Source organism: Sorex araneus, chromosome 4, assembly GCF_027595985.1.
Source record: "Sorex araneus isolate mSorAra2 chromosome 4, mSorAra2.pri, whole genome shotgun sequence".
Lineage (NCBI taxonomy): Eukaryota > Metazoa > Chordata > Mammalia > Eulipotyphla > Soricidae > Sorex > Sorex araneus.
This window is the reverse complement of record NC_073305.1, coordinates 209,581,798-209,608,394: the sequence shown is the minus strand read 5'-3', so window position 1 is coordinate 209,608,394 and position 26,597 is coordinate 209,581,798. Positions and strand designations below refer to the sequence as shown.

The 26,597-nt window shown below is 45.2% G+C and overlaps 1 protein-coding gene across 1 annotated transcript; it reads left to right on the top strand.

Annotated features, from left to right (window-relative positions):
* Positions 1–3,739: 3,739 nt before the first annotated feature.
* On the top strand, positions 3,740–22,691 carry CRYM (crystallin mu). Its single transcript, XM_004604105.2, has 8 exons — positions 3,740–3,967; positions 4,352–4,505; positions 7,716–7,778; positions 9,535–9,636; positions 13,381–13,564; positions 19,747–19,868; positions 20,485–20,569; positions 22,347–22,691. The coding sequence occupies exons 1-8, from the start codon at positions 3,798–3,800 to the stop codon at positions 22,409–22,411; spliced, it is 945 nt and encodes a 314-aa protein (XP_004604162.1). The 5' UTR covers positions 3,740–3,797; the 3' UTR covers positions 22,412–22,691.
* The last annotated feature ends 3,906 nt before the right edge of the window (positions 22,692–26,597 follow it).

The window sequence follows — 26,597 nt, the reverse complement described above, 5'->3', positions numbered from 1 at the left end:
AATCAGACCTTTCCTGCAGAGTGATGGATGCAGTGTTGCTCTTTGTCTGGGCTTATGGACCCTTCCTTGGATGGGGAAGAGATTCTCACCCAGGGCCCAAAGGGTTGTCTACGTGTCTTTTTTATGCCTGGGAATGTGGCTTAGTCTTGGAAGTCAGCCCCGGGAGAGTCTCTTATATTGCTCAGATGCTTCCTGCTATTTTGTTGAATTGCCATTAGAGAGCATGGGAGCCTTGCTTCATGGGCACCCCCTGAGACATCGTGGAGAGGGTGGATAGAGGCGTATCTCCCTATTGTGGTTGCCTGCGAGATTTCTGGGTTGTATCTCCTCATGGGTCCCAGGCTAGCTTCTGGCATCCTGGTTTTGTGCCAGGAACAAGGAATCTGCTCAACAGTCTTCTCGGTTACCCCTCAGCCTCCAAAAGGGAGGTTTCCTTAGCCAATCCATAGTCAGTCAGTCTCCCTAGATCAGGTTATCAAATTTTGGCTGCCAAAACTTGACTGAGAACCTGGGTAATACTGCCCAAAGCCATACTAAGAAGCTCTTAGGAGATGATTCACAGACACATTATCTTTTAAATAGTTCATATTCATTTTGATGCAAATTCAAACTGATTTAAATAGCACAGTAACCTACAACAACATGCTAAATTTGCTCCGACTGAAGCAAAGAGAGGAGTGCAGTCGCTAACAGAATATGTGAACGAAATAATAAAAGAGATGTCATGAGGTATTAGACCCTCCCGCACCTGGACTCCTGACACCCATAGTTGCCTAAGTAACACCTTCTGTCTGCCCGGATTATATAACTCCAGATTCCACTTGGAAATCAAAGCTTCTGCTGGGGCCGGTGAGTTAGTATACAATGGCTAAGGCTTTTACAGGTTCAATCCAGAGCACCCTTTATGGTCCCCAAGCCTACCAGGAATGAGACCTGAGTGCAAAGGTAGGAGTAAGCTCTGAGCACAGCTGTGTGTGGCCCCCAAACAAACAAATAAATAAAAGTCTGTAGACCCTTGGAATTCTTTCTTTGGGTCTCTGGTCCAACAAACTAATTCAATCAAGACAGTTTTCCTGTACTTCACAGCAGGCCTGAGTAATGTTGACCGATGATTTATAAGGAAGATTATTTGGAATTAGAGGTGGTTTGCAGACTAGGCCTGTTCAAACAGGATTTGCTAGAAAGAGATTCAAGAGTATGTGTTTAAGCAAATCTCAGTCCACCAGTGTGTCAGGCGCTGACCCCAGCCCCTCACAGGCCAGGCCACTGTCTACCACTGAGCCCCGGAGTCACTTAATTCACAGTGGGATAAGGTAACCGTGTGGCTTTTCTAGTGTGTCTCTCTTTACGTTGGCCAGTGTTTGGTCCTGCATTTTCTTTCAAACCGTTTATTTTCTTTATACCTCTGTACAGGTTCTCCCCTCCAATCCAGAAGTAAAACCAGTCCTACAGAATATTTCCTAAGCTTATAGAGAATAAAGAGAAGGTGTGATTACGCTTAATTTACATGGGGATGCTTTGGAGAGTTCCCAAATAATAAAATTAATGGCCAAATTATACCAAATAACACATAAAACATAAAATAGCTCTAATGGTAGTGCAAGCAAGAATGATAGGATGCCGGCACACGGTCCACAGGAAGGAGTTCCTGAGGATCAAGTTCTTCTCGGTCACTCTGATTCTGGGGGACAGGGGAAGGGGAAGGTAGAAAGGCTATAAAGCAAGCGCTGAGTACAATTTTTGCTTTCAACCCTTTTGTTCTGAAGCTAAAAGAAAGTTCTTTCTTTCTTTCTTTCTTTCTTTCTTTCTTTCTTTCTTTCTTTCTTTCTTTCTTTCTTTCTTTCTTTTGTTCTTTCTTTTTTTTTGTAAAAAGCAAACTGGCATATCTCGGCATTTCAAAAAGCCAGGGATACCTCTATTTTTCTAAGCCTAATGTTAACTTGCTAATAATTATAACAGCACAAACAGGAGTCATAAACATGTCTGTGATCCCAGCAACCCTTAGCATACAACTCTAGAGGTGAAAAATTAAGTTGTGCATTTGAAATCACTTTCCCAATAACCCATGTTACCCATTACCTCCTCCTCCTCCTCCTTCTACTCCTCCTCCCCTCCTCTCCTTCCTTTTCTCCTCCTCCTCCTTTTCCTGTTTCTCCTCCTCTTCTCCTCCTCCTTCTCCTCTTCCTCCTCCTTCATTCCTCCTCCTCCTCTTCTCCTCCTCCTCCTCTTCCACTTCCTCCTCCTCCTCTTCCTCCTTTTCTCCTCCTCCTCCTTCTCCTGTTTCTCCTCCTCCTTCTCCTCTTCCTCCTCCTTCATTCCTCCTTCTCCTCCTCTTTTTCTCCTCCTCCTCTTCTACTTCCTCCTCCTCCTCCTCCTCCTCCTCCTCCTCCTCCTCCTCCTCCTCCTCCTCCTCCTCCTCCTCCTCCTCCTCCTCCTCCTCCTCCTCCATATGAGGTTGATTATGGGGCAGGAGGTCTAGTACAAGCAGGGAGGCACTTGCCTTGCCCACTGCTGACTCTGGTTGGATTCCCCACACCACATTTGGTTCCCTGAAACCGCGCCAGTACTGACCCAGAATACAGAGCCAGAAATAAGCCCTGAGCACAAACAAAACAAAACAAAAAGGAAAAAAAATGAGGTTGATTGTTTGGTTGACTGTCTGGTTAGCTCCCCAAGGAGGGACCTCCCTCGGACCCCGTGCAAAGTTTGCACACTAGCCTTTCCAATATCTCCCCCGATCTCGCAGATACACTTACCCCACACCCTGCTCTCTAAGAGAAGCCCTGTGTGAGATCTAATTACAAATCTCAGGAGAACATAATTTCAGCAGACATTCCCCCAGCGCTGTCTCCCAGCTGCGCATGGATTTCATCTGGTACTTGAGAGCAAGATGCTCGGTTGCTCAGTTCTGTTTCATCTCCGCGAGCCTGTGATACCTCTCCAAAGAAAAGAAGGTGGTGGGGGGGTGTTGTAAGAGACTCCAGATGGGCGCAGAATTGAAAGGAAAATGTATTTTAAGAACGGATACCTCTTTTTATCTAAAATCTCCTAGGAGAGGGAGGGAGGGAGAAAGAGGGGAAAGAGAGAGAGAAGGGAGAGAGGGGAGGGGGAGAGAGAGAGAGGGGAGAGAGAGGGAGGGGGGAGAGAGTGAGAGAGTCTGCCTACATAGAACCATAGAGGCAGGTTGGGAGGGGGGTGGCTGGCGGGAGGGAAGCTGGGGTCACTGGTGGTGGGAAATGGACACTGGTGGAGGGACGGGTGTTGATCAGTGTTTGTCTGAAACCTGATCATGAACAGCTTTGTAACTCACAGTGACTCAATTAAAAACATAATAAATAAATAAATACAAACATAAATAAAATTTCCTAGCAGGGATTTCAGAAATGAAGGAGCCCCCTCCAGCGCCACGGTTTGCCTATTTCTACCAGGCAGGAAGAAGATTTCCAAGCAAAAAAAAAAAAAAAATAAGAAGAAGAAAGAAAGAAACATAAAGCAAAGTTGCGGGGCGCAAAGTAGTGGGGGCGCGCTAAATCCCGTTAGGAATAGGTTTTGCAAGGAATGCGACTGCAACAGAGGCAGAAATTGGGAAAGGGAGCCCCGGGATACTAGGGATACTAAGCCCCCCACCCCGGGTGGAGCGGGGTGCTGGAAGGGAGGGTGGGTGGGAGAATGCGCCGGGGGGCGGAGACTGGAGTCGCTCCTCCCCCACAGGGCGGGGCCACGCGCCGCGCTCGCTCTTAAAGGGCGCAGCGGGGGAGCCGGGACGCGGTGCAGGGTAGCAGCAGGCCAGAGGCGAGATGAACCGGGTGCCCGTGTTCCTGAGCGCGGCCGAGGTGCAGCGTCACCTCCGCAGCTGCAGTCTCCTCATCCCGCCCCTGGAGGCGGCCCTGGCCAACTTCTCCAGCGGCCCCGACGGCGGGGTGGTGCAGCCCGTGCGCACCGTGGTGCCCGTGGCCAAACACAGAGGGTGAGTGACCCGGTCACTGGGCCCCGGGGGCTGGAGACGCAGAAAAGAAGAAGGAAGGAAGGGAAGCGGGAAGAGGAAAAAAAGCTAAGGATTAGACCTGGGGCGGGGAGGGAGGCAGGGTGCAGAACAAAAGCAAAGCAACGTCGTCTTGACGCGAGTTACCTTGTTGAACTCAGCGCTGTCACGCGGGGGGCGGGGGGGGAGGTGGTCGGTGATGCTCAGGGCGGGGCAGGACCGGCTACTCTCTGAGGGGCTGGACTCTCTAGACAGCCTAAGGGAAGGACAGTGCGATGGAGAGGTGCCGGCCAACGGGGCAGTGCTCAAGGATGCCCCAGCCTTGGAAAGCCTTAGAGCTGCGCTCTCTCTCTTTCTCTCTCTTTCTAGTTTCCTGGGGGTCATGCCCGCCTACAGCGCAGCAGAGGATGCCCTGACCACCAAGCTGGTCACCTTCTACGAGGGCCTCAGCCACACGTCCACGGTCCCCTCCCACCAGGCCACTGTGCTGCTCTTTGAGCCCAGCAACGGCTCCCTCCTGGCGGTGAGCGACCCCTGCCCTGCGGGGAGCGGGCCCAGAACTGGACACAGGAGTTAGTTCTGGGGACCAGGCGTTTTCATTGTGAGCGACAGGTGCCCCTCAGAGGACCGGTGACGACGGTCTCGGGCACTGTGTGTCTTGCTGGGCTGCCATCCTGGGCAGCAGAGCCTGCCTGCTGCCGCCACAAGTCTGTGCCGGGTGGGAATGATAATCGCACGGTTCCAGCATCTGTTCTCCTTGCAGCAGGTCCCCAGAGAAACTGCTCAACAGACCCGAGAGTTAAGAAAAAACATTTTTAGGGACTCTGCACTATGAAAGAAGAGGGGTGTCCTGTAATCCTTGAGGGTCTTGTCCGTGGGGTTACTATAGAAACAGCAAAAAGGGGCTGGAGGCATAGATTGCACAGCAGAGAGGGCGTTTGCTCTATGCATGGCCGAGCCGGGTTCAACCCCCAGCATCCCGTATGGTCTCCTGTGCATGACCGGAAGTAATCTCTGAACCAAGAGTAACCCCAGATCATCGTTAGGTGTGGCCCCCAAACGAACAATCAAAAAAAGCAAATAATAGCATTGAAAAACACCACTAGCTTGCATTTTATTAAGCCTTTTTTAATGTCAGGCACTGTTCTAAATACTTCACGTGTATTAATTCTCCATATTTATCCCATAGAGGTTTTTTTTTTTTTTCCTTTTTGGGTCATACCCAGCGATGCTCAGAGGTCACTCCTGGCTCTGCACTCAGGAATTAACCCTGACCGTGCTCAGGGGACCATATGGGATGCTGGGAATCGAACCCAGGTTGGCCGAGTGCAAGGAAACGCCCTACCTGCTGTGCTACCAGCCCCATTATCCCATAGAGCTTAGTAATATTAATAGTTATATTATGACTCCCCTTTTGTGTATGTGGAAACATTCACAGAGCAGCTCTACCCAACTTACTATGGGTTTTAAAAGCTGACATAAGGGGCTGGTGCAATAGTACAGTGGGTAGGGCACTTGCCTTGCATGCGGCTACCTGGGTTCAATCCCTGGCAGCCCATATGGTCCCCTGAGACCTCCAGGAGTGATTCATACGTTCAGACCCAGGTGTAACCTCTGACTACCTCTGGGTATGCCCCCAAAATAAATCATCATCATCATCATCATCATCATCATCATCATCATCATCATCATCATCCTGTTGATCGTCTAATTTCTCAAGTAGTCTCAGTAATGTCTTCATTCGTCCTAGCCCTGAGATTTTAGACGCCTCTCTTTACTTGTCCTTTCCAATGGTGCTGCATTGGAGGCTCTTTCAGGGTCAGGGGAAAGAGACCCATCATTGTTACTGGTTTTGGCATATGAATATGCCATGGGGAGTTTGCGAGGCTCTCCCATGTGGGCAGGAAACTCTTGGTAGCTTGCCAGGTTTTCCCAGAGGGTGAATTAGGTTATAAGATGTCACATGGCCATGAAGCAGCTGAGCAGGCTTGGAGGTCTCAGCCCCAGGTCCCACACACCTGGGTTCCTCTGCTGGTTCCTTCATGCGTGAGGCTCATCCGAACATGTGGAGAGGGGCCTTGAGCATGGCTGTGGCTAGGCTCTGGAGGTCTTCGGCCACAGGAGCTCTGCTCAGGGCAGGGAGGCAAACTGAAGCCCACCCCCTCCGAGGGGCCCCAGGGAAGACAGCCAGGCATGGGAGCAAGAGACTCTGCCCCTAAAATAAGAAATAAGTAAGTAAGTAATGAATAAGTAAAGAACCGTCACAGAGCATGGTGGGACCTCAGACCTCCTCAAGGCAGTGCAGGGTACTGCGCCCTGTGTCCAGGCTCTCTCTGAGACCAGGCAGTTGGTCATCCCTGAGTGAATTGCCTTGATTCCACCTAACGGTACCTGGGTCCTTAAATCTTCCTTTCTCCCTTTCATTTCTGGCTTCCTGGGGTATCTATTCATCACTCCTCTGGGAAGTTCCAAGGTACTTCTCTAGGAAGTGCTGGGTGTCTCCCAACCTAGGCTCATCCAATAGAGATGGCATCCAGACAGCCCACCAGAGCTAGTTCTCCTGTAAATTGTCAGCCTTGAAACTTTGGAATCTGTTCAGTAGCTAAACAATGCACATCCTTAACTGTAAACAACAAACCTGCTTCATAAGAATCAACTGAGACTAATTAATTTCTGATTGGAAAACAATACAAAGCAAAAAAAATGATTAACTGGGTCGAATTCAGAATCCTCTGGGGGAGCTTTTGAAATCAGAATGGCTGTGGAGGCAGAGAGATACTGCCTCAAATAAGGCAGGTGCCTTGCATGCAGCTGACCTAGGTTCCATCCCTGGCACCACCTATGGGTCCCTGAGCCCTGTCATGATCTCTGAACACAGAGCCAGGAGTAAGCCCTGAGCACAGCCAGGTGTGCCTCATCCCCCAAACAGGATGACTGGTTCCTACCCCTTGAGGTTCAGATTCAGTTAATAGAAGGGTCAAATATCTTTCCAAAACTCCCTGCCTGTGTGGCAGGAACTAAGTGCATCTGAGGTAGAATTTCAGGGCCATGCACAATGCCAGCTGATTTCCCCCAATTTCTTACGTTTCATCTTTATCTGGTGTTTTGAGAATGCAAGCACAAGAAAAGAAAATAGGCAATTATTTTTAAATTATTTTTTATTGAAGTAACCTTTAAAGCATAGCAAGTTTTAGGTTGCCCCATTATAAATTGATGGAGAGTAAGTTTTCCACTAAAAGTCCAATTCTATCCATCACTGTAACTCTGACCCCTTTTGTCCTATTGACCCATCCACTTCCCTTCCCTTTCATCCTGGTATCCACCAACTTTGTGTTCTAGTCTACAAGTTTGTTTTGCTTGATTTAGTTCATCCATTTACTTGTTCATATATATATATATGTATACATATATATGTGTATGTATGCATGAGTGAAATAAATAAAGAATACAGTGTCATTCTAACTTACTCCAGGCTTTGTTGTGTGCTGGATTTTTTCATAAAAGCCAAACATGTGGTCCTCATATAATCTCTGTGAATAAATAGCATAGTCTTTGCATTTACTGGTGAGGATTACAGGATTTCTTCCAAGTTACATTCCTAAGAAGTGGAGGAATGAGAGCCGGGTTGTTCATGCCCTTTCCTATAATTCTTCCCAGGACCTCTCCTTTAGCTTCTCTTAACTTCACTAGAAGTCAGGGAATGCCAGGCTCACCCTCTCTCCTTCCTTTCAAGGTGATGGATGGAAACATCATAACAGCAAAGAGAACAGCTGCAGTGTCTGCTATTGCCACCAAGGTAAGATGAATGCTCAGTGGGTTTGAAAGATAATTGCTGGGTGGGGGTGAGGTGGCTCAGGTTTGAAATCCTAAGGACGGGAGAAACTTATTTGGGTCTTCCTTTGGACATAACTGAAATTCCACCTGATGAATACGGGATGTCGGGTGAACTCAGTGATTGAGAAACGTGCTTCCAACTCAGGCACCATATTGCAGGTAATTGATGTGTGGTGCCTTGGGTTTTCTCAACAATCTTGCAAAGGAGAGATCATCTCCCTTTGCCACAAATAAGAAATGTGGCTCAGAACATCTCTGAGCTGCTCGGGATCACACAGCTACGAAGTTGCAGAGCAAGAATTTCCAACCTGACTTTTCTAACCCTCAGAACTGCTTTCTTATCTCCCTGTAAGATTGAGGACTGGTGTGGGAATTGTGTAGAAAAATAAGAGATTTGTGCATCCACCTCAATTAGCTTTTTTAAATTTGGTGTGATTACTCCTTAGGGTGGAACCCACCGGGGTCAGAAGCGGAGGGGGAGCTAGACAGCGTGAGGCAGACTTGGGTGTTGTTTATTTAGTCAGGAAGGACTGAGAACCTACCACAGCTCAAGCACTGTTGCAAATGTTGAAGACATGGCACTAAGCGAGGGTGGCACAGGGACATGAAAGCTCCGCTGAGAAGTTGACACTTGATTCAAGACTAAATGAAAGCGTTGAAATATCCAGAAATGGGAGCATATCCCCAGGTCAAAGTTAAAAAGGGATGAAGGGGATGATGTCCCCTAAATGTTAGGGCATCTTATAGGAGAGAGTATTTTTAGAAATTAGAGTGAAGAGGAGTAAGTATCCTGAGCGATAGCACAGCAGTAGGGCGTTTGCCTTTCACGCTGCTGACCCGGGTTCGATTCCTCCACCCCTCTCGGAGAGCCTGGCAAGCTACAGAGAGTATCGTGCCCACACGGCAGAAGCTGGCAAGCTACCCATGGCGTATTGGATATGCCAAAAGCAGCAACAATAAGTCTCACAATGAGAGACGTTACTGGTGCCCGCTCAAACAAATCAATGAGCAACGGGATGGCAGTGACAGAGTGAAGAGGAGACTTAGAAAACTGGGGGTCCTCGGGAACAATATGAGTCTGGAACCTTTCACATGAAATGAATGGGTAAAGAGTCCGGAGGGATAGTCCAGTGGGTAGGGCGCTTACCCGGCACACACCTGACCCGGCTTCACCCCATGCCATTCCCAGAGCCAGTAAGGAGTGACCCCTGAGTGTAGAACCAGGAGTAAGCCCTGCACATAGCGGGGCATGGCCCCAAACCAAAACCTGACAAGACCAAATAAGTACAAGGTCTAGAATAATAAACCTGAGATCTAGTGGGAAGTTGCAGGAACAGAGACCAAGGTTCAAACTGTGAGTATGTCTTCTGACACGGGGGCGGGAAGACGGAGGACTAGTCTGGTGACTGTGGAAAAATAGGAGATTTGTGCAGTCACCTCAGTTAACTATTTAAAATCATGCAGACTCAACTCAGACTAGAATAGATTACTTAACTTCTCTGGGCCTCAATTTCTTCATCTGTAAGAGTCAGACCATGTAGCACATAGCCGTATAGAGGGGAACCAGAAACACAAATCGACACCTCCTGGATGCCCAAGAGACTGTGAGGGGACTGAGTACAGGTAGGGTGATGGTCAGCGGCTACTCACTGTGTTTATTCTTCACCTAGGTGCAAGGGTTGCCCTTGACATTTTCCACTTTCATTTCTTTCAAATAGTTTCTGAAACCTTCCAGTAGCGAAGTTCTGAGCATCCTTGGGGCCGGGGTGCAGGCCTACAGTCACTATGAGGTCTTCACAGAGCAGTTCTCTTTTAAGGAGGTAAGTCAGGGAGGATGGGGGAGACGGGATAGACCAGCTGCTGTTGTTGCTTCCTCTATAGCATGAGTATGCAGGAAAGATTAAATTAAGATATGAGGGGCTGGAGTGATAGCACAGTGGGTAGGGCATTTGCCTTGTACGTGGCCAACCCAGGTTCGATTCCCAGCATCCCATAGGGTCCCCTGAGTACCGCCAGGGGTGGTTCCTGAGTGCAGAGCCAGGAGTAACCCTTGTGCATCATCAGGTGTGACCCAAAAAGCACAAAAAAAAATGTTAAGATATGATATAAACCAGAGGATCCAAAACTTATTTGGATTACTGACCCCTTTTCTGAAAAACAGAAAAAAAAAGAAAGAAAAAGAAAGAAGTACTCAATGTCACACTCCCCTCCAGAAATCTACTTCCTTTAAGCAAAGCACTCCTCTGGATCTTTCCATTACCACCCCAGGGAAAAGGCAATACCATCCACTTCCTGAAACATTGCTCTAGACCTTCCTTTTAAAAAAAAATTAATGCACCATGATTTATAAAGCTAATCATAAATGGGTTCTAGACATACTATGTTCCAGCATCAATCCCACCACCAATGTCTTCAACATTCCCACAAGCTCTAGATGAGAGTTGTTCTAGTATATTTTTGTACCCCCCCCCAAAAAAAAATATATATATATATATATGTTGGATCACACCCAGCAATGCACAATCCCCGCCACCAGGTATCCCAAATTCCCTCCCATCCAGTCTGCCACCTTGATAGAGTTTGTTGGTTGAAGTTTGGGACTCTTGTTTTCAGGGTTGTTGACTGAGCGGTTTGGATATTCCACTGCACCATTCCTTTACACCACCAGTGTACTAGAACCCCCTTGAGGACTGCTTCCTGTCTGTCTCTTCTTCCCCCCTCGATTTCTTTCCTTCTCTGCATTTCTCTTCCCTATACTCTGGGGTCAAGGGTGATTGAGGCTTCCCCTTTTTAAAACACTGCACGCCCTTGTCTAGTTATTCACTGCACCACATATAAGTGAGCTCAGCCTTTGTTTGTTCTTCTTCTGACTTACTTCATTCAACATATCATCGACTTCCATCTATGTTGCAGTGATTTGCATGATTTTGTCTTTTCTCACAGGTGTGTAGTAGTTCATTATGTATATATGCAACATCTTCATGATACCCTTTTCTATAGTTGGATACTTAGGTTGATTCCATTTCTTGGCTATTGTACTAAATGCTGCAGTGAATAATGATGGGCGATATATCTTTTTGAATTAATGTTTTTGTGTCCTGGAGGCGGATTCATAGAAATAGAATTGTTGGGTCATATGGCAGCTCAATTCTTAGTTTACTGAAATATTTCCTATGTCCATACTCCTTTCCATAAAGATTGAACCAGGCAACATTCCCACAAGCTCTAGATGAGAGTTGTTCTAGTATATATTTTGTATCCCCCCCAAAAAATATATATATATACATATATATGTCTTAGATCACACCCAGTAATGCACAAAGGTTACTCCTGGCTCTGCACTCAGGAATTACTCCTGCAATGCTCAGGGGACCCTATGGGATGCTAGGAATCAAACCTGGGTTGGCCACATGCAAGGGAAAACTCCCTACCCACTGTATTATTGCTCCAACCCCAAGTACCCAGTATTTTTGATGAATGCCATGCTCACTGATGAGAGATGGTATCTCGTTGTTCCTTTGATTTTGATTTCCCTAATAATAAGTGATGATGAGCATTTTAGTCATATGCCTCTTGGCCTTAAATTGGTCCTCCTTAGGACCCATTTGGATTGGAAGATGCGAGCTGAAAGTAGACTATAGCCCAAACATGAAGGCCACTCAGTACCTCTATTGCAGGCTACAACACCAAAAGGAGAGAGAACAAAAGGGAATGCCTTGCTATAGAGGCGGGGTGGGGTGGTGGGGGATGGGGTGGTGGTGGTGAGAGGGATACTGGGATCATTGGTGGAGGAGAATGGGCACCGGTGGAGGGATGGGTCAATGATCACTGTATGAGTGAAATGCAAACACAACAGTTCATAAGTTTGTAACTATATATCACAGTGATTCTCTAATAAAATTTTTTTAAAAATTGGTCCTTAGAGCAATCCCTGTTAATTTTCATCATCCATTTTTTGATGTTTTCTTGGGTTTTTTTTCTGTTGATCTTTGTGAGTACCTATCATGGATATCAGAGTATCAACCCTTTATCTGATATGCTGAATGCAAATATTTTCCCCCATTCAGTGAGCCATTGTTTAGTTTTAGCCCATGTTTCTTTTGCATGAAGAAACTCTTTAATTTGATGTGAGACCTTCCTTTAAGTGGGTCACCCACTGCTCCCCTTTTAGAACTGAAGGGTTGTGGGGAGGCCTGAATACCCCGTGTACAGTTTTTCAGTTCAGAGAGTGTGCTTGAGGGTACAGAAAGTTTACTCAAAGGATATCATATCGATTCTGTCTGTCTCTTGTCCTTTGTGTCCCTTGTATGCTTCTCTGAGGAAAACCAAAAATCTTTCAGAATTGAGGGTTATAGATCTAGAAGCTAGGACAAAGCCTTAGGGGGACAGCAGACCGAGGGACTGGCCTTCTGTAGCCTCAATGTCAGTCTAGCTTCTTCCAATCATGGCTTACGTGTTCTCCTAAAGTACTAAAAATATGCCTTTTAGTTTTGAATGTGTATGAGAGAGATAGGGCATATTTCAATTATGTCTTTTATGATTATAAATAATACCTTGGCCCTGGGAAATGTATACTCTAAGGAAGAAAATAGAAGGAACATGCCTGTTTACCAGCTTTCAAAGACAACTAACATTTTCCACTCTCCTATCAGCAAGTGTGACTGGAGCAATAGCACAGTGAGTAGGTAGGGAGTTTGCCTTACATGTGGCCGACCTGGGTTCGATTCCTCTGCCCCTCTCGGAGAGCCTGGTGAGCTATCGAGAGTATCTTGCCTGCATGGCAGGGCCTGGCAAGCTACTCGTGGCATATTCGATATGCCAAAAACAGTACAAGTTTCACAATGGAGACGTTACTGGTGCCCGCTTGAGCAAATCGATGAGCAACAGGATGACAGTGATACAGTGATCATCAAGTGTGAGTTAATCCTGACTTTGTCTAGTTACCGTTTGCATTTTACAAACATGAAAACTCAAGCTCAAAGAGTCTAAGAAACTTCAGAAGCAGCAAGAAACAAAACAAGGATTGATTTTAAGCCTGATTAGTTCTAGAACTTCGTCTGCTAATCATTAAGCTACAGGGTAGACATTAAGCAACTGAGGTTGTGAGCCCCAGGCTAGAAATGAAAAGCTTTCTTAATTTTTATTTACTTATTTTTTAGTTTTGGGACCACATCTGGCAGTTCTCAAGACTTACTCCTGGCTCTGTGCTCAGAGATCACTCCTGGTGGCGCTCAGGGGACCAAATGGGGTGCCAGGGATCAAATCTGGGTCAGCCAAGTGCAAGGCAAATGCCCTACCTGCTGTACTAGCTCAAAGGCAAAACTTCACTAATTATTGAAAGGGTTGAGAAAGTCATTTTCAAATATCAGACAAGGTGCCTTCCCAAGTGAAGGCTGTAACCTTAAGCAACTGTCTGTTCTCCATAGAGAATGACTTAAATAATCGCAGCCCTTGCTCCAGAGGAGTTTGAAATTCAAACGGATTTCAAACTCACACTGGACTTGATGCAACGCGCAAAGCCAAACAGTCATGGAACTGATGTCGCCCTTGTTTCTCCACTGAAGGTGAGAATATGGAATCGCACCCAAGAAAATGCAAAGAAATTTGCGGACACCGTGGAAGGAGAGGTGCGGGTCTGCTCATCGGTCCAAGAGGCCGTGGCAGGCGCAGACGTGATCATAACAGTCACCATGGCAACAGAGCCCATTTTGTTTGGTAAATGGGTGAAACCAGGGGCGCACATCAATGGTAAGGAGAATGGTTCCTTGAACCCCCGGTAAGTGGAGGCCAGACCCCTCCCTAGGCTGAACCAAGGGGTGGCATTTCCAGAGTTGTTTCATGTAAATCACCATGAATATTTTAGGACCTTGGAAATATGTGAGCCCTGAGAAACAGTATTCTCTCCAAATATGGAATGGACATCACGGATTGAAACTAGAAGTTCCAATTAATTGCGATTCTATAAAATGCAGTATTATAGTTATAACACAGTTCTTTTTTAGCCAGTGGGAGCAGGGAGTGTGTGTAGGGGGGAGGGGAAGGGAGGGTTTGAGTGTCTAGCCCAGACCTAGCAGTGCTCAGGGGCTACTCCTGGTCTATTCGTGGATCTCTGCTCAGGACTGACTCTGGAGGTGCCCAGGTCCCATGCAGTACCAAGGATTGAACATGGGTTGGCAGCATGCAAGGCAAGTGGACGCCCTATCCTGTCCTGTCCCTCCAGCCCCACAGTTCAGTTTTCAAGTAATTAGCTCCTTTATCATTTTTTTAAAAAATGAGGAAATTAAAAAAATAAAATCCTTTTTAATTATAGCATAAAAGACACTTTAATATGATGCATGGGTGTTTTTTAACTGTGTGTGATAGAGGGACTTTATTTGTTTTGTTTTGTTTTGTTTTTCTTTTTTTCCATTTTGGGCCACACGTAGCAGTGCCCAGGGTCTCCTCTTGACTCTGCACTCAGGGATCATTCCTGGTTGTACTCGGGAATCATATGGGGAACCAGGAATCAAGCCCAGGTCAGTAGCATGCAGGACAAATGCCCCAGCCACTGTAATAACTCTCTGACCCCATGTAAGAGGGACTTTATTTTTTATCTTTTTGTTTTTTTTTTTCTTTTGGGATCACACCCAGTGATGCTCAGGGGTTATTCCTGGCTCTGCATTCAGGAATTACTCCTGGCAGTGCTTGGGGGACCCTATGGGATGCTGGGGATCGAACCTGGGTTGGTCGCACGCGTACAAGGCAAACACCCTACCCACTGTTTTATAGCTCCACTCCCTTGAGAGGGATGTTAAACGAAAGACTTCCTGCGGCTCACCAGGTGGCCCTGCAGGTTGTGAAAGAACCTGCATCATTAAATACTACCATTTCAGATGCTAATCAGAATTCTCTATGCGTATCATCTCATTCACAATCATATGAGGTAAACACTATTGTTATCATGACTTCCATATGTGGGTCAACTCAGGCATGGCGATCAATATTAATTTGCCCAAAGGTAGATGTTCTTAGTAGCAGAGCTGGAATTTGAACTGAATAATTCTAGTTCCTCATAACCCGAATTCTTAAAATAATACTCCTTATTCTCTTTGGAGAAGAATTCTGGATTCTGGCAAGTGAACAGGCCAAGACGAGTGGATTGTAACATGTTTTCGGTACCCCATGTTTTAGTGACAAACACACAGTGTGAACTCAAAAGCTAAGATCTCTGTACACATTGGCAGATGAGCAGGCAAGAGCCAAGTATTGTGACTACATATTCATTCACAAATGTTTATTGAATTCCTGAAATATGCCAGGCATTGTTCTAGACACTGGCTATGCCACCAAAGCATAGCGCTCAGAGTCCCTGTTTTAGGCCTGACGCTTATGCTCTTAGGCTCTTGAGGAAAGAGAAGCAAATAGATTGCTTTAACTAAAGATAAGTTCTGTGAAGGAATCAAAACCCGACATATTTTTTTTTTTTTAATCAAGAACACAAGTATTTATTTCATGTAGCTTGTTTTTATCATCAAGCCTACTGAAATAACAGCGCATAGCAAGTGCAAATTAAATCACATAATTCACACATATACTCAGCATTCTCTTCAGATTACATAGGAAGTGTACATAGGCAGATATTCCAATAACAAGGAAAAGAAGTCTACATTAATTTTCAAGTAAGCGGATTAGATTGTGCCCATTTCATGTGATTTGGTGACTACTAGGACTACCTGGGCTTTAAAATAAGGAATTCAGAAATACCCTGTTACAGTACTAGAAATTTTTATTTTTTTTTTCTTTTTTTTTTTTTAATTTATTTATTTTTAATTAGAGAATCACCGTGAGGGTACAGTTACAGATTTATACACTTTTGTGCTTATACTTCCCTCATACAAAGTTTGGAACCCATCCCTTCACCAGTGCCCGTTCTCCACCACCCGTAAACCCAGTGTCCCTCCCACCCTCCCCAATCCCATCTCCCCCCCACCCCACCCTGCCACTGTGGCAAGGCATTCCCTTCTGTTTTCTCTCTCTAATTAGCTGTTGTGGTTTGCAATAAAGGTGTTGAGTGGCCGCTGTGCTCAGTCTCTAGCCCTCATTCAGCCCGCAACTCCCTTCCCCCACATGGCCTTCGACTACAATGTAGTTGGTGATCGCTTCTCTGAGTTGACCTTTCCCCGGAACGTGAGGCCAGCCTCGAAGCCATGGAGTCAACCTCCTGGTACTTATTTCTACAGTTCTTGGGTGTTAGTCTCCCACTCTGTTATTCTATATACCATAGATGAGTGCAATCTTTCTATGTCTGTCTCTCTCCTTCTGACTCATTTCACTCAGCATGAAACTTTTCATGCCCATCCACTTGACTACAAAATTCTTGACCTCCTTTTTTCTAACAGCTGCATAGTATTCCATTGTATAGATGTACCAAAGTTTCCTCAACCAGTCATCCGTTCTGGGGCATTCGGGTTTTTTCCAGATTCTGGCTATTGTAAACAGTGCTGCGATGAACATACATGTGCAGATGCCATTTCGATTGTACTTTTTTGCCTCTCTGGGATATATTCCCAGCAGTGGTATTGCTGGGTCAAATGGGAATTCAATATCTAATTTTTTGAGAGTCGTCCATATTGTTTTCCAGAAGGGCTGAACCAGTCGGCATTCCCACCAGCAGTGAAGAAGGGTCCCTTTCTCCCCACATCCTCTCCAACAGCGGTTGCTTTTGTTCTTTTGGATGTGTGCTAGTCTCTGTGGTGTGAGGTAAAACCCGACATATTTGAGGAATGAGCCAATGCAAGTTCAATCTTTGTGTGCCTGGTGTTCAGATATGGGTCCAACACTGTAAAGGAGCAACAAATGGCCCAAGGCAGAATAACTAAAGAGCTGGTTCACAGAAATTATCTTGTGGGCATAGAGAACGGGACAGGAGGGGCCTTTATGGGGCCTTGGTGGAGCGCAGTACCTACCTGGTGATGTTGAAAGGGTGTATGCGTGAAACTGCCATTAACATTATTATAAATCATAAGAATTCAACAAAGATAAATATTGTTTTCAAGATCCAGATTCAGTGGGGAGGTGAGAAGTGACTTTGGGCAAGTGAGAAATGGGTCTGGTCCGTATTTCTGGACAGTACATACCCTTACCGAGGAGGACTTTGAGAAATCAAGACCTCTCCATGATATAGATCAGAGCAGAAACTTCTGTAAGATTGACTTGATTCATTATTTTAGACTTATTCGTTATTTATCTTAACAAAGAGCATATTTGGGGCTGGACTCAGCATAGTGGGGAGGGCATTTGCCTTGCACGTGGCGCCGACCTGGGTTCGATTCCCAGCATTTCATATGACCCCCCGAGCACTGCCAGGAGTAACTTCTGAGTGCAGAGCCAGGAGTAAACCCTGAGCATCGCAGGGTGTGACCTAAAAAGCAGAAGAAAAAAGGAGCATATTTGTTATTTATATTTCTGCGACTCAGTCTGTGGGCTGGGTTCTGTGCTCCCAGAAGGATAAGGTGTTTTCTGGTCTGTAACCTCACAAAGAGATTTTTTTGTTTTGGGGTCACACCTGGCAATGCTTAGGGGTCACTTCTGCCTCTGCACTCAGAAATTATTTTTGGTGTTACTGGTGGTGCTAGGCAGGGTGGGGGTGGGGAGGGCAGGAGGAGAGAGTGCAAATGGGATTCCAGGGATAGAACCTGGGTCAGCCACGTGCAAGGTGAGCATGTTACTGGCGGTGCTATCTCTCCGGCCCTTGAGCTTTGAGACTCTTTCAGGCTCTCGTGGCTATGAGGCTTCTTACATTATAGAACTCAGGTGCCAGTTTCTGTGGATCCACTCTCAGCTCTTGAAGACAAACCCACTTTGCTTGTCACATCTTCTTAGCCACCAAGGGGGAGTTATCCCTCCTGCTGGATTTCCCCCACCTTGCCTCACCCCTTGTCATTCAAATCTCTCCAGGAAGCAATGAGATAGTCCCTGGTCTGCGGGCAAAATTGGATTCTGTGTCCACAGAAATGTGAAATAGACTTAAGGAGAGTGTGTTGCCAGGTGACAAGAAAACACTCTAAAACATTCTTTTTAAACTTAAAACTTGGCTAAGCCCCAATTCCAGTGTCTCCTGGACTTTCTTTATCCCGCCCCTTTATTCCACTAACCTGTCTGTGACCGTCCAAAGCAAGACCAGGGCACAGTGTGAGTCCAGCCCTGCCCTCTGCTGCCTGGCCCAAAGCCATGTGCCTGAATGCTCTCCTACAGCTCTTTATAAACTCTCCCCGCACTCCAGATCCAGGGAAACACTGAAATGAGAAGAGGTGGCTGGAGAAACTGAATTTTTTCCCACCAGCTTTGAGTTATTTGCAAGCCTCATTAGTTAGCATTTTTCCTTTATAGAACAAACCTCAAGATGGGTATTCGTCCCCCCTCTCTTTGAAAATGAGAACAGCAGGACGCAGGACAAGTGGAAATAGCTGGACGGCATATAAAAGCCGCCTTATGTTGGCATAAGGCTTCAGTGGGATTTCCAAAGACTGACTTGCCCTGGGCTGAATCCAGCCAGCAGATGTGTTTTCTTTGGACCATAAAGTATTCTAAAAATCAATAAATAACACATGCAAATAGATGTCCTGTTTCTCATTTGTGTACACAAATGGGGGGAGATGAGAGAGGACCAGCCTTCTCTCTTGCAACGGGAGGTGCAATGACTGCATGGAGAAGGGGCTGCTTTCCTCTGGAGACCCCCGTCTCTCCACTGTTCTGTCCCTCTGAGCAGCAGTGTGCACATTCATCATCTGTGTGACCCTATGGGAATTGGGTTTCAATTTGTGCAATTTCTGTGGCTTTGTGGCTTTGTAGAAGGCATGAGTCCTTGGATTTATCGCTCTAGTTCTGGGCTCTGCAGAGGATGTGGAAGTTTAGTGCTAGGAGAGAGTGAGTTTCCTTCTTATTGGGCCTTGCTACGACGTTGACTCTGGGCAATTTTGTCATGAGTTCATAGATTCCCTGTCCCTACTTTAGGAGAAAGGTGATTGTGGGTGGAGAATAGGAATGGTGAACAAGCCAAGAGAAGAGAGAGGGGTGTGCAGTATGAACAAGCTGTAAATTCTGTCACGTTTTCTTGTTTTTTGCTTTTTGGGTCACACCCTGCGATGCACAGGGGTTACTCATGGCTCTGCACTCAGGAATTACTCCTGGTAGTGCTTGGGGGACCATATAGGATGCTGGGAATTGAACCCAGGTTGGCCGTGTTCGAGGCAAACGCCCTACCTGCTGTGCTATCGCTCCAGCCCCAGTTCTGTCACCTTTAAAGGTTTGAAAGGAAAGAGCTGCCCCTGATGAGTAACTGTGAAAGACTCCGAGCCACCCATGTTCTGATTAAATATTTAACCCATGAGGATCTTTATTTCTTTGGTCTGGTACTGTAGTTTTCAGATTAGAATCTGCCAGGAAGATAGTCCAGTGCCGAAGTCCACGCTTCGAATGCAAGCACTCTGGATTTGGTCCCCACCCCTCGCTGAAGGGTCCCCTGAGCACTACTCTAGGAGTAGACCCTGGGCACCATCAACTGTGACCTACCTAAAAAAAAAAGTAAATAAGTGATGTGGGAATCAGACAAGAGGTTTACTTATGAGGACTGTACATGGTCCTTTGAAACATCCCCCAGAAAGCAGAATAGCAATGGCGAGTTCCCTCAAAACCGTGAGGAATGAGGTGGGCTCTGAAACAGGAAGTGGAGAGTGATATAGAGGGGAAAGTGGCAGCTAGAAGATAGCCAACGGTCCAGTCTTGCCGATTAGCTGGGAGTTGGCCTGGGAAAAGGAGGCATTCCTAATCGGTTTCAGTCATGCCCACCCCTATCCTTCCCCATTCACCACCTGACCTCCCTTCATTTCTCTTGGGTATTTGGAGTCCCCTGCAAGTATTCCTCAGCTTTGGTTTATTGCACTGTTTCTTAGCCGTTGGAGCCAGTAGACCAGACTGGAGAGAAATGGACGATGAGCTCATGAACCACGCGGTGCTGTATGTGGATTCGAGGGAAGCTGCCCTGAAAGAATCTGGAGATGTCCTCTTGTCGGGGGTGAGCCTCTGGGTGCCCTGCTGCCCTGCTGCCTTTGCCTGTGTCTCGGGGTTTCATGAACATCCCCTTCAGTTTGGCCCAGTCTAGACCACCCCTTTGCTACCTCTTCTGCCTGGTCCTCCCTATCTCTCGATCCTTTGAAATCTGCTTTCCAGGATAACGGGGCCATTATGGCAGGAGATACACAGCCTTCACAGTCTGGCTCAAAAAGCGTGTGGTTGGCCATGCTTTGGCTTTCTTCGAATCTTTTGGCATCAAGACATAGGGATAAAAAGGAAGCTGCCCCAAAGAGAGTTTAGATAAGAACGTACAGATTTCCACATCAACGCGAGGCCCTGGGAATACATCCCCTTGAACACAAACATGTATCTGTTGAGTCAGAGTATCACAGAGGTAAAAGCTCTCCGAAAAGGACCTGGGGGAATATGTTTTTTGAAATTTTCCCAGTTTTCATGGGTATTTGTTTTGGTTTATTTTTTTTCCTGGCTTATCCTTGTGGTTGTTGTTATGAAGTTTATTCTTTATCCAGTTCAGGGCTCTCTCTCCTGGCTTCATAAGCTGGCTCTAGCCATAGCAGCTTTAGGGCTCAAGTCGGTACTGTTCATTCGCTTCACAGGCCAAGATCTTTGCTGAGCTGGGGGAAGTGGTGAAGGGCACCAAGCCAGCGCATTGTGAGAAGACCACGGTGTTCAAGTCTTTGGGTAAGGGATGCGGCTCCCCATGCGCAAATCTAACCAGAGCACCAAGTAGGCTTGTGGCGGGAAAATGAATGAGTCACCCGGATTTCTGTCTGAATCATTAGAGAAACTCGTCGTTCCTGTCAATTATTTACGTGTCTTAGCATAATGCGTAAGCTGGGGGACTCTAGAACTGGCAGTCCTGCACTAAATTCCTGAACCTGCTACATCCTTCGGCCAAGTGACCACACCTCTTTAGCCATGGTTTCTTTACCACCTGTTACTTAGCGTGTTGGTGGAAAAGAAGTAAAATCTGATATTATTTGTAAGCCCCAGAGATAGTACAACCAGTAGGACACATACGGCCCAGAAAGTCACACAAGTGCTGCCATAAGTGATCTTTGGGCCCAAATAAATGATCCCTGGGCCAAAATAAGTGATCCCTGGGCCCATAAATGATCTCTGTGACCCAAAAATCCAAATATGAGTGAACTAACAAAATGATTTGCACAGGGCTGGAGCGATAGCACAGCGGGTAGGGCGTTGGCCTTGCAAGACGCCGACCCAGGTTCGATTCCCAGAATCCTATATGGTCCCCAGAGCACCGCCAGGAGTAATTCCTGAGTGCGTGAGCCAGGAGTAACCCCTGTGCATCACTGGGTGTGACCCAAAAAGCAAACAAACAAACAAAACAATACAAAATGATTTGCATGTAGCAGAAATCCAAAATCATTTAGACTTCATCTAAACTTAGAAGAAACTATCCAGGAGGTTGGACGGGGATTAAAATGTAAAATAACAGGGAACTCTGAGAATGACATGGAAGCCTCAGCTGAGAGAGATGTATAGGAAGCATATCCCGAGGCCTTTTATCTACTCCACCCCACTGTAAGAATTAGTCCTGGAAGTGCTCGTAGGACCATATTGGATGCTGGAGATTGAATGTAAGTCAGTCACATGCAGAACAAGTGCCCTACCCAGTATACTACCTCTACAGCCCCAAGGAAAGGTTTTTATGATAATTATATAATTGAGGAGGAAAAAGCAAAAATATTATAATATGAAAATTATGCAAAAATTAGACTTTCATATTCTTTGCATTATTGGCCATTTTCCAGGCTCTCCAAGAGGGACGGAGGAATTGAACCCAGTTCAGCCACGTGCAAGGCAAACACCCTACCCACTGTGCTATCGCTACAGCTATTTATACTGCCTGCTTGTAATAAAGACCACAGAGTTCCCAAAGCACACGATATTTACATCTGACCCTTACAGGAAATTGTTTTATGCCTTGAATATTCACAGCGGGTAGGGCATTTGCCTTGCACACTGACTGACCTATGTTCGATTCCTCCGCCCCTCTCAGAGAGCCCGGCAAGCTACCAAGAATATTCCACCCACATGGTAGAGCCTGGCAAGCTCCCCGTGGTGTATTCGATATGCCAAAAACAGTCACAAGTCTCACAATGGAGACGTTACTGATGCCTGCTTGAGCAAATCGATGAACAACAGGACAACAGTGCTACAACAGTGCTACAGTACTATAGTGCCTTGAATATTTGAAGAACATTTAAATTTTGCTCAGTGGGCACTTTTTGTCTGGAATCATATTCCTTGCCTTGCCTGACCCTTTGCAGACCCTTCAAACCTGAACTCACTTTGTGTATCAGTTCAAAGATAGCTTCTCTCTGGTGAACATAAGCCACCTGGCCAACACATCAGGAAACTGCCAGTCCAGGGCCTGCATTGTTTATGGGAAAGTGCTCTAACAAACGGTGACTCTACTTTCTGTCCATTTTAGGAATGGCCGTGGAAGACATGGTGGCAGCCAAACTCGTGTACGATTCCTGGTCATCTAGTAAATAAACCAAAGGAGCGTATGGCAGTGGATACTATAGCTAACTCGATGTTGCCACAAGGAATCTTGGTGTCTTACCTCCAGTGATGGATGTCAGTCTCCAGTGAACTGTCATTTTGTGCTAACCATGTCTTGCCTTCAGTAATGAGATCTCCACTTGTTTGTAGTTGAAAAGCAAAGCTAGGTGGCCATTTATTTCTGTTATAGCAGATTATTGTAGCACACCCTTTCCCTTGTATTTCACTACCTTTTGCAATCCATTGAAATAAAGCATTTTCCGATTCTTGAGCTCTTGGTTCTGTACCATCTGTCATGGCAAAAAAAGTGAGGCAAGTGGGACCTTCCATTCACTTCCTGATGAATGTATTTGAATTCTGATGACTGTAGTTAAGATTTTTATTTTTCAAATTGAGGTGTCACACCATAAAACTCATTAGTTTGGGGCTGGAGCAATAGCACATCGGGAAGAATGTTTGCCTTGCATGCGGCCAACCCGTGTTCGATTCCCAGCATCCCAGATGGTCCCCCGAGCACTGCCAGGGGTAATTCCTGAGTGCATGAGCCAGGATTATCCCCTGTGCATCACTGGGTGTGACACAAAATGCAAAAAAAAAAAAACCTCATTAGTTTAAAGTATACAATTTAACCTTTGTCTAAAATAAACAACAAAATAAATAATGTTTAGTACATGGATCATAATCTGTTTTAAATATATATTATCTTGAATTTTAAAACACTAATATGTTTTATAACATGATGTAAGCGTTTTCTCATAAGATATTACCGCATAATTAATTGACTGTGTCCTGGATAATGACAAGTTGGGAAAAACTTTATATACCGATGGGGAAAATATAGCATAAGAGTGGGCTAGAGCGATAGCAGAGTGGGTAGGGCCTTTGCTTTGCACGCGGCTGACTCGGATTCAATTCCCAGCATCCCATATGGTCCCCTGAGCACCACCAGGAGTATTTACTGAGTGAATGAGCCAGGAGTAACCCCTGTGACAAAAAGCAAAAGAGAAAAAAAAGTACAGCATAAGAGGGTAACAGTCCACAAGAAGAGTATAAAGATGCCCTGTGAGACCCCCAAACAAGAATCTCTCCCCTAAGGAGGTGAAAGTTTCATAGGAAGACTCTTCACAATCTGATGATGACTCCCCAGTTCAGCTGGGAAAGTGAATCGAGTGGTTTGTGCAGGAAAGGATAAGGATTTTGCCTTACGCAGTCTTTTTGGTATCACTTTGTCCACCCCTGCCCTCAGATGCTGTGTGGAGCACAGAAGTTAGTCAAATTCGTTAACATATCAGGATAACCTGCATTCTGCCTCCATGCACTTCTCAGCCCCAAATATAGGATGTTAGTTATTTAACAATATGTATTGAATATCTGCTGTTTGATAGTCTGTCACCTTGTATCTGGGTCCCCTGATTCAAGGATCTTACATGATAGCAGGACAGGACCTGGGTTCTCTGATACATTATTGGCCACAGGTGAGTTGCCAGGAGCAGGAATCTTTAGCCTCTTCTGTGCCCCAGTGTAGGAGATGCAAAATAATTCTATTTATTCATGCATTTTGAGACAATATTTATGATAATTGCAGAAGTATTTATCCTTTAAATGGGAAAAAGAGTTTAAAGGTAGATGAGCTGATGGAACCTATAAGCTGGGATATCCTAATAAAAATGAAATGTAACTGGGGGCTGGAGCGACAGTACAGCGGGTAGGGCATTTGCCTTGCACGCGGCCTACCCGGGCTCGAATCCCAGCATCCCATATGGTCCCCTGAGCACCGTCAGGGGTGATTCCTGAGTGCATGAGCTAGGAGTGACCCCTGTGCATCGCCAGGTGTGACCCAAAAAGCAAAAAAAAAAAACCAACAACAACAACAAAAAAAGAAATGTAACTTAAAAAAATACCTACTTCTAACAGCCTAATTCTAGCCTCACAGAGGTACAAAAAGGGATTGTGTTTGCTCCCTCTTTCTAAAATTATTTATTTAGTCACCGTTAGATTACAAAGCTATTCATGATTGAGTTTCAGGGCATACAATATTTTGACACCATTCCCTTTACCAGTGTCACTTCCCTCCACCAACTTCCCTCTCCTCTTTTTCAATCTAGCAATTTGATGGAATTGTTATGTGAGGGTTTATAATCCAACTGTCATTCAAATTTGCATCCTTCTAGCTCACCACATAATTGACAAGAAGGCCAGCAGGTCTCGGTGAAAGTTTCTTGTCCTAAGAGGCAAACATATCTGCCCCAAATCCCATATTTCTGAGTAAATCACTGATCCACCAGTAGGACAGTGTGGAAATCCCAACCAGAAATTCCAATGAGAACACACTTCCATGAATCAGAACTAAATGCTATCTGTAATGCTGAGTTCCAGTGATGTTTCTGTGGGGTGGCCTTTTCTTACTTTTTCTGTCTAATTCTCCTCCTTATGTCCCTTGTTTTTTGTATCACGGCATGTGGCTCACACTGGCTTTCTGTATTATTTTTCTTCTGACAATGATGTATAAAACACTACTACCGAGCATTATTTCTCATTGCAGTGGCACTCTCCTAGTGGCGTATCCTTCTCCAACATCCTTGCAGTGAGTGTCTCATCAGAAAGATTCTGGAAAGTAAATAGCAAGAATCCTTGCATCTACAATAACAAGTGCTAATGGAGTCATGATCAGATACTTTATACTTTTTTTGAGTGTCTTCTATATGCTACCTGTTTTGATGCACATCACTGAAAGCAAATACAATTTTCCTTTAATCCAGAGAAACAAAATTCAATATTTTTGTAAACATAATTACCCCTCACATGACATATTTCACTATATGCAACCTTTCATAATCCACTCAATTAGAACATGCCAAATGTTTATGATAGTTGAGCATCCGTTTTCTCCCTAAGCTTATATCCTTCATTCTTCAGCCTCTTTAGGTAACCTAAATAGATGTGAATTGAGAAGCATGCATTAATTAAACATTTGTTTCTACCCATATCTTATAAAGTCAATGATAAATTGATGTAACTCTATGGGCTTAACATACAAAAATCCAGTATCAGTCTATGGACTTACATATCACTTTTGAACTTGAATTTGGATTGACCAAAAACATCAGCAATGGTACTGCCAATTTACACTGTAAAACCTCCGTTATTTAGGTATGCAGCAATGGCTATAGACTATAATAATCAAAACAGATGTATATAATGAGCATGAAAATCTAAAACCTTGGTATTCAGAGATATGACAGGAATTTAAGCACTTGCCATGCACACTACAATATTAGTTTATTTCCAGCACTACATGTGGTCCTTGAGAACCACCAAGAGTGATCCTTGAGCACAGAACTAGAAGTAAGCCCTAAGCACTGCTCATGTGACCTAATACAAACATACACACAGACACACACAGACACACACACACAAACACAGAGTAAACTGTCTTATAGTCAAAATTTCTCTACAAAGATTATAGGTTTCTTCTATTCTTTTACATTTTTTTCCTTTATTTTTAAATTTTATTTTATAAATTTGTTTACAATAATTCATTACATTTAATATTCAAACACTAATCCCACACCATAGCACCTTCCCACCACCATATTTTAAAGGTTTCTGCCCCAAATCCCAAAACATGCCCCCCCAAAGCAGAACTGAAACCATTAATTTTGTGTTACTTATTATGAATAATCCGCTAAAAATGGTCCAATAAAATTTCCTTAGAGGAAAGTGTTTGAAGATTGTTGTATTTCATTCTGGAGCCATTAAGCCCTTGTATAAGAGATTATTAACATATGTGATGGCCACACTATCTCTCATAGGCCACTTTTGTACCAAGACTAGCAAACAACATTGGATTGGCTCTTTTCTTTAAGTTTCAGTGGGTAGATGCCCTTAGAAAAATCATCAAATAAGGTGAGTGTGTTTTAAATGCATACTGTCTCCTTACCCACCCTCTTGCTTCAGCACTGTATTAGTTCACGAGGGAAGCCAGGACAAAATACTACAGGCAGGGTGACTTAAACAAGAGAAATTTATTATTTTACAGCACAGGAGGCCAAAAGTCCAAGATCAAGGTGCCGTAAGGCTTGGTTTCTCCTATGACTGTTGCTTTTTGCTGTGTCTTCACATGGCCCTTCCTTTGCAAATGTTCACCCCTGGTAACTTCCTTTTTCAAGGACACCAG